Raw genomic sequence first — 17,825 nt, 5'->3', positions numbered from 1 at the left:
TTTCCCTACTTAATGATTTGTAGGAGCTCTTCAGTGTTACAGCCCCTTTGTCTGTTATATGTGTAGCAGATATTTTCTTCCAGACTACTAATTCTAGAACAAGTTTCAGTTTTGATGTAGTTAAATCCTTTACTTTTTTCCTTGATGGTTGCTATATTTTGTGTATTGCTTAGGAATGCCTTTCCCACTTGAGATTATGTAGATTGCCATTAAGATTATGTAGATTGCCACCTAGAACTTGCATAGTTAAGTTTTGTTTGTTTGTTGTTATAGTTTACATTTAGCTCTTTAATCCAACCTGAATGAATATATACAAATGATGTGACGTAGGATCTATTGCTTTAGATTTCATAACAGTGATACTTTAGTGCAGAGTATTTCCAGATAATAATTCTCAAAAAATATTAGAGATTTTTTTAAGTGTTAACTTCTTAGAAGTAAGTACTTGCAGTTCCTTTTGTATGTTCCTGTTTGCGAAGCAGCTATATATTATGAAGTTCATTGTGAGGCAGAGTTGCTGCTTATTGGCATTCTCTTTACTTAAAGCCATTAACCTTTAGATCTAATAAAGAAATTAGTAGCAGCATAAGTTTGTGTTTCCCAGTTTTTACCCTGCACGACAAACCAAGCAGATAGTTGTCTGACAGCAGCTGATCCTTGTAGGAATTCTGGTTCATAATTACGACAGATCTTTCAAAAGTAGATAATTACTACAGTAGTGAAAATACTTCCTGAGAAGGAAGGCAGAAGAAAATAGCAAGAGGAGATAGAAATGAAAGAAATAGAAAAACAAGGAAATCACTGAAGAGATAAGAGAACAAAAAAGGGAAGAGGAAAAATAAGTTAACCTTTTTCTGTTGAAGGGGGGTTTTATGCCATCCTGGGCAATCTTTTAAAAATTATCTCAGGTCTTATAATAATAGCAGTAGTGTGGTTTTGTTTATTTGGTTTTTGTCTTATGTTTGGGGACAAGATGGACTTATGCTCTCCTAGTAGGTGCCACTGTTTATGTTCTCTATTTTGATAGGCTGTCAGATGCACACTCTAAAATGAGCTTGGGATTCTTGCATTCATGTTTCTTCATTATTTCATTTAGGCAATTGAGAATTTTGAACCAGCAACTTAGAGAACGAGAAAAAACTCAAAAGGCATCTGGTTCTCTGGAATGCAACCTTGAATGTAGGTAAACGAACTGTAAGAACTGATCGTGAATTCTTTGGAAATGTTGATAAAGAATTGAACTTTCTTAATTACTTTGTCTTAAGTGGACTTTTTGTTAAAAAAGTAGGAATAATACTCATTAAAATTTAAAATAGTGTAGAAACACAAAAATAAAAGATCTGTGCTGCCACTTCCCGATAATTCAATTCTATTAGTCTGTATTTCCTTTCCCATATCTCCTGTTCATTTATAACTGATTTATTTCATAAATGTTTACTGAATATCTACTATTAACAGATGAGTCCTAGTAGAACTATATATGTATTTTTCTTTTGTAAAAATGAGATTATACAGTATATACTCCTGCAGCTTGCATTTATTCACTTATTATGTAGTGAATATTTTTCTCTATCAAAATACATAAATATTATTTTTTCTTATTAAAACTAAGTATATATTCTGTTTATGTAGTTCTGTCGTAATATATTTAAAGTCCTCTGCTGATAGATAGAAAGATACTTTGCCTGTTTTCCTAGTACAGATAATCCTGCAACAAAAATCCTTGTATGTGTCTTTGTGCCCATGTGTGACTGTTTTTGTAGATTATGGCCATAGAATTGCTGAGTCAGAGTATTACTGTTTCAGTTTTGACTGATGTTGCCAGAGCTTAAAGTAATAGAAAAGAAAAAAAAAATGGATAGTAACTAGAGGAAAAGATAAGAATTTCTTTTTGTATTCTTGAGAACCTTTCCTTAGCCCAACAAAAACTCACATGCTACAAAGGAAAGACTGATAAAGCATGTCCCAGAAATCTTTTTCATTTCATGTACAGCAGAATAATAAATACATTTTATTATTATTATTATTTATAATACATTTTTAAAAAAATCAACAAAATGGGGAACTTTTTGTAATATATGATATGATAAAGCTTGATGTTCCTAATATATGGAAACATCTCTTACAAAGGGATAGAAAAATACAAACATTTAGCAGAACATACACTTCATTAACACGTTCAACTTCACCAGAGTAATTTTGGAAAAGATCACTCTGGTTCCATTGTGAATAAAAGGTGGGGATGGGTGGGAGAGAGGAGACTAGTGGTCGCTATTTTAAGTAGCTTATATCTCTTTTTATTCTCTGCCATTTCCCTTCTTGTTGCCTTGAGAGCATGTATTTACTATTCATAATTACTTGTTTACTGTCAGCTCCGTGAGAACAGAAACCATTTCTCTGTTGTTCACTTCTGTATGCCAAGATTCTACTTCACTCAAGGCTGCAGTTATTAAATGACTGGTACCATATACTTTTATAGCCATTAAAAGGAATATGATAGATCTATGTGCTGATACATAACAGTTTTATGGCAGGGGGAGGCAAGGTCAGAAACCCTGGGCATAGTATGATTCATTTATGTTTAAATATATATGATATGCAAAAGTATTTTCCAGAAAGATATCAGAATGAATAGTGCTTGCTTCTGAGGGGAGAGTGGAGATAGGGTGCAAAGGGAGACTTTTCATTATCTTTTGGTGTCATTGGTATTTTGTGGTTGAATTTTTTTTACTTTGTATGTATATTAGTCTTTTGTTTTCTTTAGTTAAAAAGGTAAAAAAAAAAATTTTTAAGCCTGAAATATCCGTTGGAAAAGAAAGATATGGCTTTTGCTGATCAGTTTCTAAAAAATACATTTAGTATTCACATAGAACTAATCAAGCATATAATTGTTAAGCAAAATCAATAAAATCCAAGCCTTTTCTTTTAAAAACATACCTTTTCCAGGTTTGTACTTTTTTTTAATTTATTTTTTTATTGAAGGATAATTGCTTTACAGAGTTTTGTTGTTTTCTGTCAAACCTCAACATGAATCAGCCATAGGTACACATATATCTGCTCCCTCCTGAACCTCCCTCCCATCTCCCTTCCCATCTCACCCCTCTAGGTTGATACAGAGCCCCTGTTTGAGTTTCCTGAGCCATACAGCAAATTTCTGTTGGCTATCTATTTTACATATGGTAATACAAGTTTCCATGTTACTTTTTCCATACATCTCATCCTCTCCTCCCCTCTTCCCATGTCTATAAGTCTATTCTTTATGTTTTTCCATTGCTGCCCTGTAAATAAGTCCTTCAGTACCATTTTTCTAGATTCCGTTTATATGTGTTCAGTTCAGTTCAGTCACTCAGTCATGTCCGACTCTTTGTGACCCCATGAATTACAGCACGCTAGGCCTCCCTGTCCAACACCAACCCCCGCAGTTCACTCAAACTCATGTCCATCAAGTCGGTGATGCCATCCAGCCATCTCATTTTCTGTCGTCCCCTTTTCCTCCTGCCCCCAATCCCTCCCAGCATCAGAGTCTTTTCCAGTGATCAATTCTTCGCATGAGGTGGCCAAAATACTGGAGCTTCAGCTTTAGCATCAGTCCTTCCAATGAACACCCAGGATTGATCTCCTTTAGAATGGACTGGTTGGATCTCCTTGCAGTTCAAGGGACTCTCAAGAGTCTTCTCCAACACCACAGTTCAAAAGCATCAATTCTTCTGCACTCAGCTTTCTTCACAGTCCAACTCTCACATCCATACATGACCACTGGAAAAACCATAGCCTTGACTAGATGGACCTTTGTTGACAAAGTAATGTCTCTGCTTTCTAATATGCTGTCTAGGTTGGTCATAACTTTCCTTCCAAGGAGTAAGCGTCTTTTAATTTCATGGCTGCAATCAGCATCTGCAGTGATTTTTGAAGCCCAAAAAAATAAAGTCTGACACTGTTTCCCCATCTATTTCCCATGATGTGATGGGGCCAGATGCCATGATCTTAGTTTTCTGAATGTTGAGCTTCAAGCCAACTTTTTCACTCTCCTCTTTCACTTTCATCAAGAGGCGTTTTAGTTCCTCTTCACTTTTTATAAGGGTGGTGTCATCTGCATATCTGAGGTTATTGATATTTCTCCCGGCAATCTTGATTCCAGCTTGTGCTTCTTCCAGCCCAGCGTTCCTCATGATGTACTCTGCATATAAGTTAAATAAGCAGGGTGACAATATACAGCCTTGACGTACTCCTTTTCCTATTTGGAACCAGTCTGTTGTTCCATGTCCAGTTCTAACTGTTGCTTCCTGACCTGCATACAGGTTTCTCAAGAGGCAGGTCAGGTGGTCTGGTATTCCCATCTCTTTCAGAATTTTCCACAGTTTGTTGTGATCCACATAGTCAAAGGGCTTCCCTGGTGGCTGAGCTGGTAAAGAATCTGCCTGCAGTGTGGGAGACCTGGGTTTGATCCCTGTGTTGGGAAGATCCCCTGGAAAAGAGAAAGGCTACCCACTCTGGTATGCTGGCCTGGAGAATTCCATGGACTGTATAGTTCAGGGATCGCAAAGAGTTGGACATACATGTGTTAGAATACTATATTTATCTTTCTCTTTCTGACTCACTTCACTCTGTATAATAGGTTCTAGGTTCATCCACCTCGTCAGATCTGACTCAAATGTGTTCCTTTTTGTGGCTGAGTAATATTCCATTGTTTCTATGTACCACAACTTCTTTATCCATTCATCTGTCTATAGATATCTAGGTTGTTTCCATGTTCTATCCATTGTGCTGCACTCAACCATGGGATAATGTGTCTCTTTCAATTTTGGTTTCCTCAGGTTATATGCCTAGGAGTGGGATTGCTGGGTCTTGTGGTTTTATTCCTAGTTTTTTAAGGAATCTCCATATTATCTGCCATAGTGGCTGTGTCAGTTTACATTTCCACCAACAGTGCAAGAGCGTTTCCTTTTCTCCACACCCTCCCCAGCATTTATTGTTTGTAATTTTTTTGATGATGGCCATTCTGACTGGTGTGAGGCGATATCTCATTGTAGTTTTGATTTGCATTTCCCTAATAATGAGCGATATTGAGCATCTTTTCATGTGTTTGTTAGCCATCTGTATATCTTCTTTGGAGAAATGTCTGTTTAAGTCTTTTTCCCACTTTTTGATTGTGTTGTTTTTTTCTGGCACTGAGTTGTACGAGCTGCTTGTATATTTTGGAAATTAATCTGTCAGTTGTTTCATTTGCTATTATTTTCTCCCATTCTGAGGATTGTGTTTTCCCCTTGCTTATAGTTTCCTTTGCTGTCAAAGCTTTCCTTTTGCTGTGCAAAAGCTTTTAAGTTTAATCTTAATCGCACTTGTTTACTTTTGTTTTTATTTCCATTACTCTAGGAGGTGGGTCATAGAGGATCTTGCTTTGATTTATGTCATCATATGTTCTGCTTGTGCTTTCCTCTAATAATTTTATAGTTTTGGTCTTAATTTAGGTCTTTAATGCATTTTGAGTTTGTCGTTGTCTTTGTGTATAGTGTTAGGAAGTGTTCTAATTTCATTCTTCTACATGTAGCTGTCCAGTTTTCCCAGCACCATTTATTGAAGAGGCTGTCTTTGCCCCATTGTATATTCTTGCCTCCTTTGTCAAAAATAAGGTACCCATAGGTGCATGGATTTATTTCTGGGCTTTCTGTCTTCTTCCATTGGTCTATATTTCTGTTTTTGTGCCGGTACCATACTGTCTTGATGACTGTAGCTTTGTAGTTTAATTTTGAAGTCAGGAAGGTTGATTTCCTCCAGCTCCATTCTTCTTTCTCAACACTGCTTTGGCCATTCAGGGTCTTTTGTGTTCCATATGAATTGTGAAATTTTGAACAGTTTCATGAAAAATGCCATCTGTAATTTGTTGCTGCTGCTGCTAAGTCACCTCAGTGGTGTCTGACTCTGTGCAACCCCATAGACGGCAGCCCACCAGGCTTCCCTGTCTCTGGAATTTTCCAGGCAAGAGTACTGGAGTGGGTTGCCATTGCCTTCTCTGGGTAGTTTGTTAGGGATCACATTGAATCTGTAGACTGCATTTGGTAGTATAGTCATTTTAACAGTATTGATTCTTCCTGCCCAGGAACATGGGTAATCTCTCCATCTGTTTATACCATCTTTGATTTCTTTCATCAGTCTTATAATTTTCTGTATACAGTTCTTTTGTCTCCTTAGCTAAGTTTATTCCTAGATATTTAATTATTTTTGTTGCAGTGGTGAATGGGATTGATTTCTTAATTTCTATTTCTGAATTTTCATTGTTAGTATATTGAAATACAAGTGATTTCTGTGTATTGATTTTGTATCCTGCAACTTTGCTAAATTCACCAATTAGCTCCAGTAATTTTCTGATACTGCCTTTGGGGTTTTCTATGTACCGTATCATGTCATCTGCAAACAGTGAGAGCTTTGCTACTTCTTTTCTGATCTGGATTCCTTTTATTTCTTTTTCTTCTCTGATTGCTGTAGCTAGGAATTCCAGAACTATGTTGAATAATAGTGGTGAAAGTGGACACTTTTGTCTTGTTCCTGATCTTAGGGGGAATGCTTTCAGTTTTCACCACTGAGAATAATGTTTGCTGTAGGTTATCATATATGGCCTTTCCTATGTTGAGGTAGGTTCCTTCTGTGCCCATTTTTTGAAGAGTTTTAATCGTAAATAGGTGCTGAATTTGATCAAATTTAGTCAAATTTTGTCAAAAGCAAAAATAGATGCTTTTTCTGCGTCTATTGAAATTATCATGTGATTTTTATCTTTCAGTTTGTTAATATGGTGTATCACATTAATTGATTTGCATATATTGAAGAATTCTTGCATCCCTGGAATAAACCCAACTTGATGATGGTGTGTGAGCTTCTTGATGTGTTGCTTTTGTTTTTTGGGAGATTTTTTATCACAGCTTCAATTTCACTGCTTGTATTTGGGTTTGTTCATAATTTCTATATCTTCCTGGTTCAGTCTTGGAAGAATTGAACTTTTCTAAGAATCTGTCCATTTCTTCCAGGTTACCCATTTTATTGCCATATAGTTGTTCATAATAGTCTCTTATAATCCTTTGTATTTCTGCATTGTCTGATGTAATCTCTCCGTTTTCATTTCTCATTTTGTTGATTTGATTCTTCTCTCTTTTTTTCTTGATGAGTGTGGCTAAAGATTTGTCAATTTTGTTTATCTTCTCAGAGAACCAGCTTTCAGTTTTATTAATCCTAACTATTGTTTCTTTCATTTCTTTTTCATTTATTTCTGCTCAGATCTTTACGATTTCTTTCCTTCTACTAATTTTTGGGTTTTTTTTGTTCTTCTTTCCCAGTTGTTTTAGGTGTAAAGTTAGGTTGTCTATTTGATGTTTTTCTTGTTTCTTGAGGTAGGATTGTATTGCTATAATCTTCCTTCTTAGGACTACTTTTGCTGCATCCCATAGGTTTTGAGTTGTTGTTTTCACTGTCATTTGTTTCTAGAAAGTTTTTTTGATTTCCCTTTTGCTTTCTTAAGTAACCTGTTGGTTATTTAGAAACGTGTTGTTTAATCTCCATGTGTTTGTGTTTCTTACAGTTTTTTTTTTCTTGTAATTGATGTCTACTCTCATAGCATTGTGGTTGGAAAAGATGCTTGATATGATTTCAATTTTCTTAAATTTGCGGAGGTTTGATTTGTGACCCAAGATGTGGTCTACCCGGGAGAATGTTCCATGTGCACTTGAGAAGAGGGTGTATTCTGCATTTGGATGGAATGTCCTGAAGATATCAGTGAGATCCATCTCATTAATGTATCATTTAAGACTTGTATTTCCTTATTCATTTTCTGTTTTGATGATCTGTCCATTGGTGTGAGTGGGGTGTTAAAGTATCCTACTGTTACTGTGTTACTGTTAATTTCTCCTTTTATGTCTGATAGTGTTTGTCTTATGTATTGAGGTGCTCCTATATTGGGTGCATAGATATTTACAATTGTTATGTCTTCCTCTTGGATTGATCCCTTATCATTATGTACTCTTGTATCATGTAATCATTATCTCTTGTAATCTTTATTTTAAGGTCTATTCTGTCTGATAAGAGGATTGCTACTCCAGCTTTCTTTTGCTTCCCGTTTGCATGGAATGTATTTTTCCCTCCTCTTACTTTCAGTCTATATGTGTCTTTAGGTCTGAAGTGGATTTCTTGAAGACAGCGTATATATGGATCTTGTTTTTGTATCCATTCAGCCAGTCTGTGTCTTTTGGTTGCAGCATTTAATCCATTTACATTTAAAGTAATTATTGATATGTATGTTCCTATTGCCATTTTCTTAATTGTTTGGGGTTGATTTTGTAGATCTTTTTCTTCTCTTGTATTTCTTGACTATATAAGTCAGTTTAACATTTGTTGTAAAGCTGGTTTGGTGGTACTGAGTTCTTACTTTTGGTTATCTGTAAAACTTTTTATTTCTCCATCAATTTTGAATGAGATCCTTGCTGGGTACAGTAAATTGGTTGTAGATTTTTTCCTTTCAGTACTTAAACTATATCCTGCCTTTCCCTTCTCACCTGCAGTTTCTGCTGAAAGATCAGCTGTTAAGCCTATGGGGTTTCCCTTGTATGTTACTTGTTGCTTCTCCCTTGCTGCTTTTAATATTCTTTCTTTGTGTTTAGTCTTTGTTAGTTTGATTAGTGTGTGTCTAGGTGTGTTTCTCCTTGGGTTTATCCTATACAGGACCTTTTGTGCCTCTTGGACTTGATTGACTATTTCCTTTACCATGTTGGGGAAATTTTCAACTACAATCTCTTCAAAATTTTTCTCATATGCTTTCTTTTTCTCTTCTTCTGGGACCCCTATAATTTGAACATTGGTGCGTTTGATATGGTCCCAGAGGTCTCTGAGACTGTCCTCCGTTCTTTTCATTCTTTTTGCTTTATTCTGCTCTTCAGAAGTTATTTCCACCATTTTATCTTCCAGCTAATAAATAATAATCTTCCACTGATTCATTCTTCTGCTTCAGATATTCTGCTATTGATTCCTTCTAGAATATTTTTAATTTCAGTAATTGTGTTGTTTGTCTCTGTATGTTTATTCTTCTAGGTCTTTGTTAATTGATTCTTGCATTTTCTCCATTTTGTTTTCAAGGTTTTTTTTTTTATCATCTTTACTATCATTATTCTGAACTCTTTTTCAGGTAGTTTGCCTATTTCCTCTTCATTTATTTGGATTTCTGTGTTTCTAGTTTGTTCCTTCGTTTATGTAGTATTTCTCTGCCTTTTCTTTTTTTTTTTAAACTTATTGTGTTTGAGATCTCCTTTTCTCAGGCTTTAAGGTAGAATTCTTTCTTCCTTTTAGTTTCTGCCCTCCTAAAATTGGTCCAGTGGTTTGTGTAAGCTTTGTATAGGGTGAGATTTGTGCTGAGTTTTTATTTGTTTGTTTTTCCTCTCATGGGCAAGGGTGAGTGAGGTGGTAATCCTGTTTGCTGATGATTGGGTTTTTTTTTTGTTGTTGTTGTTCGTTTGTTGTTTCGAGATGTCCTGCACAGGGTGCTACTGGTGTTTGGGTGATGCTGGGTCTTGTATTCAAGTGGTTTCCTTTGTGTGAGTTCTCACTGTTTGATGCCCCTTAGGGTTAGTTCTCTGGTAGTCTACGGTCTTGGAGTCAGTGCTCCCACTCCAAAGGCTCAGGGGTTGATCTCATCGATCACTATCGCATCTGCCTCCTCCCCCACGGGGTGCACCTCCAGCCACAGAAACTTTGGATTGGGGAGCGAGAACAGCCCCATGGTGAAGAACTGCTCCTGGGTGAGGAAGCAGAGCTGCACACGATAGTTCAGTTTAAATTTTGAGTTGCATCTTCCAGCAGAAGCTTCCTCACCCGACAGGACACCTTGCCCCCAGGTTTTTACTTTTTAATTGAGGTAATAATTATTTGCTCTATTTTGCCTTACAGTGTTTTCTCTTCAATCATTGAACAAGTCACTGCAAAATCAATTACAGGAGTCATTAAAGAGCCAGGAATTACTGCAGAGTAAAAATGAAGAGCTCTTAAAAGTGATAGAAAATCAGAAAGATGAAAACAAAAAATTTGCTGGTATATTTAAAGAGAAAGATCGAACTTTACTTGAAAATAAACAGCAATTTGACATTGAGACAACAAGAATGAAAATTGGTATGTGTTTGAACTATAGTCACAGTCACTTTTTAAAAAGTAATACTGAAACTGAAACTTTTTATTGTTTTAGAATTGGAGGAAGCCTTAGTCAGTGTGAAAAGCTCCCGGTTTAAGCTAGAAGCTGCTGAAAAGGAAAATCAGATATTGGGAATAACATTACGCCAACGTGATGCTGAGGTGACTCGACTGAGAGAATTAACCAGGTGATGTTGACATTATTTGAATAACTTATGCCTTTTGTTAGATATATTTATAAACTTCAAAATAATTTCAGACTTGCCTTCTTAACCTTATCCTTTTCTCAGTGTTTTTGCTAATTTCTAAGGATAGTTTTCTTCTGTTCCAGTTAAATTTCAAACGTGGCTAAATTCCTTTTTAAACCATGTGATTCCAGGCAAAGGACTCGGATGAGGAGCTGAAGATTTGTTTAGCAAATGGTTAAAAACTCTCTGAAGCCAGAGACACCTGAGTGGAATTCCAGCTCTATCATTTATTACCTGTTTGACTTTGAGCAAGATAGTTAACCTTTCTAAACCTTAGTTGTAAAGTGGGGGCATGGTTAGGGTTGATAAGAGGGCTAAGAAATCATCCATGAAAAGCACTTAGCACAATAAACCCTCATTCATAGGATCTTGGGTAGTTTATTTAGCCTCTTTGAACCTTATTCATTGCATTAGTAAAATGAGGGATTTGACAGTACTTTCTAAGATTCCTTTGTTCCTTAACATGTCTTAAATAAATAAAAACACCTCACTCAATTTTTATATGATATTCTTTTATAAAGTTCAGTTTTCTCTTGAGGTGGTTGACAGAAATTGGATTTTCAACTGATTTTTTAAATCCTAGAGAAGTCAGTTATTTTAGGCCTAAATTATATGTCATCAGATCTGACCATGCTTTTGAATGATCCTGGAAAGTCATAGTTCTAAATATAAAGCAATCCTGAGTGTAAAACAATCTTTATATTTCAAATGAAAAGACCCATTTTGAATTATACACTTTTTTCCCCACTTTGAGTTATAAACTTTTAGAAAATAAATGATATATAGATATATGGTGGTGGTTTGGTCACTAAGTTGTATCTGACTCTTGCAGTCCTAGCAGGACTGTAGCCTGCCAGGCTCCTCTATCCTTGGGATTTCCCAGGCAAGAATACTGGAATGGGTAGCTAGGTCCTTCTCCAGGGGATCTCCCTGACCCAGAGATGAAACCCACATCTCCTGCATTACAGATGGATTCTTTTACTGCTGAGCTTTCAGGGAAGCCTGTACATATATATATATATATATATATATATATACACATATACACTTTATATAATTATATATATATATATTTTATTTATATATAATTTTGTATACTTTATATATATAAAGAATATTTATTAGTTTTGTAAACACATTTGAAATGACTTTATATAAGCTGTGTTAATATAGAAATATTGCTTCCCCCCACATTCATCTTTCATAGAATAATTTCACTCAAACGTTTATTGAACAGTGAGAAAAGCAAAATGTACTTCTTGTATCCGTGTAGTGTTAATTAGGCTCTAGTCAGAGTTTCTGGAATATTGGGTTATACCACTCTTTTTTCCAAGTTAATTATGAGGATGCCCTTCTTATGAAAATCTTTATAAGGTCTCTAAAGAAAAACATCTTCTCTTTTCTGAGGAGTAATTTAGGGTAAAAACTTTGTTATCTTGAAGTATTTATGGTAAAAGAAGTTAATCACAAAAACCACGTATTTTATGATTTTCTTTCTTTTTTTTTTTTAATGATTTTATTTCTAAGAAATGTCCAGAAAAATGCTAGGATTTATTTAGACCAGATTGCCTTTTAAGAGCAAAACAGACAAAAAATACTGTTTGAGCTTGGTTGTCAGAATTCACCCACATTGGTGACTTGTAATGTGTTTGGTGTTACTATAGGCGATTCAGTTAATTAGGACTATCCCCAGTACTGCTGCTGCTGCTGCTGCTGTGACAATTTACATTTTATTTCTAACATTAGAGCATAAGTCAACAACACTTGACATTACAGATAAATCTTCATGTTCGCCTGCCCCATCTCTTTTTCCTATAGCCAGGTAACCTCAGTCAGATATGTATGTGTCTGTGTGTCTGTGTGTGTGTGTGTATTTTTTTTTTTTTGCATGTGTTAAATAGTCTCAAGAGACTTGACGAAAATTTTAAATGCCTTTCTCAGACTACTGGGAAGGGATAATGGAGCTAGAAGTTTCACATACACGTGTTAAATTTCCTAAACCATTTCTTCTCCAACTTTCCATATTTTTTAAAATACGTCTTTATTACTTTTTTTAGATTTTACTAGAATGCATGTTGTAGTACCATTAAAATGTGAGGAAAATTAATATATTTTTCAGTAAATAAGTAGTAAATATTCTTCGGATAGTTTCTAAGAGCACTCTTACAGGTGCTGATATTTATTTAAATTAGTATAGTTTTATAAATAGCCAAGAAAGGACTTTACAGTTTTATAAATGCACCAGTTTCCCAAGCTTTAAAAATCATTATGTTTAGCTGAGTCTCATGTACTAGAAACACAGATATATCTATTTTGTAGCTATTTAGGTGCTTGTATTGCTTCCTTTAAAATTTTGGCATAGTTTTATTTCTTTATTTACAGAGATTTTTCTTTTAATTTCAAAGACAGTGGTAAGTCACATTTGTTTACACATGAGAAACTTAATGATTGCATTTAATTTCCAGAGATTAAACTCTTATTACATGTCCCTTTCTGTATTGTGAATTTTGTACAGAGCAAAGATAATATTTTTATTTAAGCCTGAAAAGGAACTTCAACATAAGGATTTCTTTTCTAAAAATAAATGAAAATAAAAATGTCAGTATGCTGTCTGGTTGAATTAACTAGTGGTCATTATTCATTACAGCACTTCTTTAAAGATGGTTTCTATAGCATACTTTTTATCTTTTAATAGTAGCTCATTAGCTTCTTGAAAGAGGTGTGGAAAAAAGTGGCTTCAGCCATTGCCATTTGAAGTGCAATCAGAACTCAAGACATAGCATATTTAAGATGACAGTATATGCCAGGTTAGGAAAGAACTTTTTTTTCCTTTTGTAGGAAAAGAATCACTCATTCTATATCCAAATATATTAATATAATCACTGCTAACTGTTTCATACAGAGATTTCCTTTTAGTATTTTATTTGGACGTGTATAACTGTTTTTACAAAAATAGTATTGTTACTGTGTTGCTTATGGCCTACTCTTTTAAATTTAACCTTGTATAATGAACATTTTCCTATCAATAAATATTCTTTACAAATGACTATAAAAAATGGCCATGATGTAGTAAGACTGTAATTTACCTGAATCAGTCCACAGTATTTGAAGATAAAGATATAAGTTAATCAATTTTCTGTTATAAATTACATCTTTGTAAATATATCTTTGGGTGCAGCCTATTGGTGAATATCAGTAGGTTAAATTCCTAGAAGTGCAACTTGGTGGTCTAAAGGTGTGGGATATAAAAATCTTTAAGATTTCTGATATAATGCTATTTTGCTAGGAGAGTGTACACTCCCACTTTGCCTCTCCAAGCCTTTTTAACAATGGATATTCTTATTTTCCTATGTTAGCTTGATAGGCCAAAAAAAATCGTATTTTAAAAATTTGAATTTCTCTGACAAAAGTCAAACTTTAAAACATACTTATTGACTCATTGTAATCTTTTAAAAGTACCTGTTAATGTTCTTTGTATCTTCTTTTTAAATTGGTGTGTTCCTTTTTCTTATCTATATTTAAGAATATATATGATTCCATTCAAATAAACTAAGGTCTTGGTATAAAATGGTTTTAAGAGGACTACTAATAAAAGCTGTCACCAGATGGAATCTGTGCTAAGCACTTTACCCTTACTTTTTATTATTTTATCTTATTTAATGTTCATTCTAAATGTGACGTAGTTATCTTCATTTTTACAGTTGAGGAGCTTGCTCAAGATCACAGCTAGCAATAGCTAGGATATGAATCAATTTCTGCCTGACTTCAAACCCTGTGTGGTTTTCCTTGCATCACACTTTCCCAGAGTCCAGCTGTCAGTTATACCTAATTATACTAGATAATTTAATTATGTCTATTGAAATATTAAAAAAAATAATAATTATGTCCAAGTATCCTTTTTTTCACCAGTATTGTTTCAATATCCTTTCCATATATGTTTTGAATGTAGAGTAATAGTTACTAACACAATCCACTAACAAATGGGTAGTATATTTACCATTTTGCAGTGTTGCTCAAGAATTAAGCTCTCTACCTTAATATAAAATTTTTTTCTGAGCCTCCATTTTTAGATATAATAGTATTAGATTTTATGCAGACTAAGATCTTTTATCATTTGTTACTTTAATTTACTCTTTCCAGAGCATATTCTGTGATTTTGTGCTTTTAGTTGCTTTTTTCCATATTAAGAACCAGGTGCTTGCCTCAGATACTTTCTTTTAAAGATGAGAGGAATATGTAAGTAAATGAAAGAAATGGGTAAAAAGAAATAATTAGTGTACTAAATTCTTCTTAACAGAACTTTACAGAGCAGTATGGCAAAGCTTCTCTCAGATCTTAGTATGGACACTGCTCGCTGCAAGCCTGGGAATAATCTTACCAAATCACTTCTGAACATTTATGAAAAGCAACATCTACATGACCCGATCCCTGCTCACACTTCCATAATGAGCTACCTAAGTAAGTTAGAACCAGATCACACTCTTATTACACATTCAGAGCCTCGTTCTACAATTGACAATGAGGAAAACATGGTTCCAGATAGACCTTATGAAAATGTTCTGCCCTCCAGAGGCCCTCAGCATAGTAATACTAGGAGCGTGGAGGAGGTATCAGCCCCTGGAATTGTTCCTGCCCTTTCAAAACGGGATTCTGAGGAGGAAAGTGAAATTACAACCTTAGTAGAAGATGAGCATAATTTGGATAAAACAATTTACATTCCATTTGCTAGAAGCACTCCTAAAAAGAAAGCACCACTGTCTAAGAGATTATCCCCCCAGGCCCAGATCAGTGTAGCTCCACCGCAACCAGTCAGTGGACTTGTTGCTGAAAAAGAAAATAAACTGTGTGCACCTGGAGTTTGTTCCTCTTGCAAAAAGGAAGAAGATGCACCTGAGAAACTTTCCAGAACAGCTGAAATGGAGGACAAGCAACTCCTCAAGAAAATAAAGGAAGCCATTTGCAAAATCCCTCCTGCCATTGAAGAGGACTTGGTGGCCTGTCACGGCCCCTCCCCTTGTCAGAACAGCAAAGTTCAAGTGAAAAGCAGTGCAGTCTCTGATGGTAGCTTTTTAAATTCTGACTTAACTTCTGACTGGAGCATCTCTTCTTTTTCCACATTCACGTCTCGGGATGAGCAAGACTTCCGAAATGGCCTTGCGGCACTGGATGCCAACATTGCTAGACTCCAGAAGTCCTTAAGGACTGGCCTTCTGGAGAAGTAAACTCAGAAGAAAGGAGAAGTTGTTTTTAAGAATAGAACTTGGCTACATTGAATGTAAATTTTAAATTTCTTTAGAGAAAAGTTTTATATTATGTGTGAAATAAATTATGTGAATAATAAATTTATCATTGGACTATATTGACACTGCTGCTAAGTCACTTCAGTCGTGTCCGACTCTGTGTGACCCCATAGATGGAAGCCCACCAGGCTCCTCTGTCCCTGGAATTCTCCAGGCAAGAACACTGGAGTGGGTTGCCATTGCCTTCTCCAATGTGTGAAAGTGAAGTCGCTCAGTCGTGTCTGACCCCTAGCGACCCCATGGACTGCAGCCCACCAGGCTCCTCCATCCATGGGATTTTCCAGGCAAGAGTACTGGAGTGGCTTGCCATTGCCTTCTCCGATATTGACACTAGAGCTTATAAAAACAAGATGACTTCTCTAATTGTTAAGAGAAGAATGTTGTGTGTTACTAGAAAAATACTGTATTATAAATAAAATTTAGTGTTTATTTATTAGAGTTTATTCTTACTCTTCTGGCCTAAGAATGCAGGTTGGAAGGAATTTCTGGTTGTTCTAAAGGATAATGGGAAGGGAGTCTCTGGAGTTTCTTTTCTCTTTCAGGATTCCTGTTTGTTTTTTAATGGCATTGTGTTTTAATGTGTTATGTTCTGTGCTACAGGCTGGTGGTGTTGGTGAGACATATAAACATTTAAGAGAAAAAGCACGAGTATCTCCATAAAAAAATAATTGAACATTGATTGGTCTTAAAAAATACAGATAACATCCTAAGTTAGCATATCATTTATTAACACTTTAGCACTTTTATTTATTTTTGTCACAGATACACTGAAGACCTTTAAAAAGTAAAGTCAGACTAATTTTAAAAATGCTAAGTTTTGGTTTTGTAAATTTGTTTTTTTTTTTAAATAAATGTTTGTTTTTTTCACTGTATTTAAACATGATGGATTTTATAAATCTTGTACTGATTGTAATTCTGCCTTTCTGGACCAGTTTTTTTTTCCCCCACACTTTAGCTGAGAGCATTCTCTATTCTGTAAATAATATGGATTATGTTGGTCTCTGCTTCTCTAAACTAGCACTGCCTAACTACTTGGTGTTATCTCCTTCCATGTAAATAGCACATTTTAACCCTTAGAAAGCTGCATATTGTGCTATGACTGATACTTCATACAAGTCACCTGCCTGGTGTCATTTTATTTAGTGCTTGGGCAGGCTGTAGCATTAGAGTGTTCTGCTGATCCCAGAACCACCTCCTGCTGTTTTTAAGTGTTGGGGCTACAACGTCTACAGACCCAGATAGAGTCTCTTTTAACATGTTCAGATTTTATAGAAAGAGATTTCTTAGGCTTAAATATTAAATGAATTTTAAGCTGTTTTCACAGAATTATTTATTGTTTATAATTTCTTCTAGTATTCATAAGTTAATTCCTTAGTTTATGTGGAGGTAGTAGGTCACAAGTCTTGAACACATAAGTTGAGAAGTAAGTTCAGAAATACAAAATAGTAAAGCAAGGAAGGAAATTGTGTCACCTGTCTGCTACTGCTGCTAAGTCACGTCAGTCGTGTCCGACTCTGTGTGACCCCATAGACGGAAGCCCACCAGGCTCCCCCGTCCCTGGGATTCTCCAGGCAAGAACACTGGAGTGGGTTGCCATCATATTCAGTTGTTATGCATATGCAAAAGTAAATTCTTAAAATTATCATGGAATTTTCAATAAGATCATCCTCTTTTACCCTTCATATAAGATGGGTATCTTTACATGCAAAGAAAACTTTAAGGGTTCAGTTAACTAGGATTAATAATTTGGTTGAATAACACAGACTGGGAAGTCGCCAAGGGACCTTTACCAGGAGCTTACTGTTTATTTGGTAAAAGACACATACATACCAAAAAAGCGTGAGAGAATTTGGTTAGATTTTAAGATGGAATATGATCCTAGCAAAGTTGATGGAATAGACAATAAGTTCCATAGAAATTTAAAGTAGAAAGAAGCCCCAATATGGTAGCAAGCAAGTATGAACTGTGCTCAGTCATGTCTAATTCTTTGCAACCCCATGGACTATAGCCTGCCAGGCTCCTCTGTCTATGGGATTTTCCCAGGAAGCATATAGGAGTGGGTTTCCATCTCTACCTCCAAGACACAGGTATCCTGTGTCTTGATCCTGACACAGGGATC

The 17,825-nt window shown here is 35.4% G+C and overlaps 1 protein-coding gene across 2 annotated transcripts in view; it reads left to right on the top strand.

Moving 5' to 3' along the window:
• The window catches only part of CCDC14 (coiled-coil domain containing 14), a 40,343-nt gene extending 23,419 nt beyond the window's left edge, over window positions 1-16,924 (top strand). For both annotated transcript variants that reach the window (XM_055396509.2, XM_055396354.2), the window contains exons 10-13: window positions 1,097-1,179; window positions 9,922-10,140; window positions 10,214-10,346; window positions 14,704-16,924. In XM_055396509.2, the coding sequence (XP_055252484.2) occupies window positions 1,097-1,179; window positions 9,922-10,140; window positions 10,214-10,346; window positions 14,704-15,628 (1,360 nt within the window). In that variant the 3' untranslated portion in view covers window positions 15,629-16,924. The remainder of the gene's footprint in view (window positions 1-1,096; window positions 1,180-9,921; window positions 10,141-10,213; window positions 10,347-14,703) is intronic.
• The last annotated feature ends 901 nt before the right edge of the window (window positions 16,925-17,825 follow it).

This window comes from Moschus berezovskii, chromosome 1, assembly GCF_049115385.1.
Source record: "Moschus berezovskii isolate FMDL1 chromosome 1, NW_MosBer_1.0, whole genome shotgun sequence".
Classification (NCBI taxonomy): Eukaryota; Metazoa; Chordata; class Mammalia; order Artiodactyla; family Moschidae; genus Moschus; species Moschus berezovskii.
Note: the sequence above shows the minus strand (reverse complement) of the source record. Positions and strands in the feature narration are given on the sequence as shown.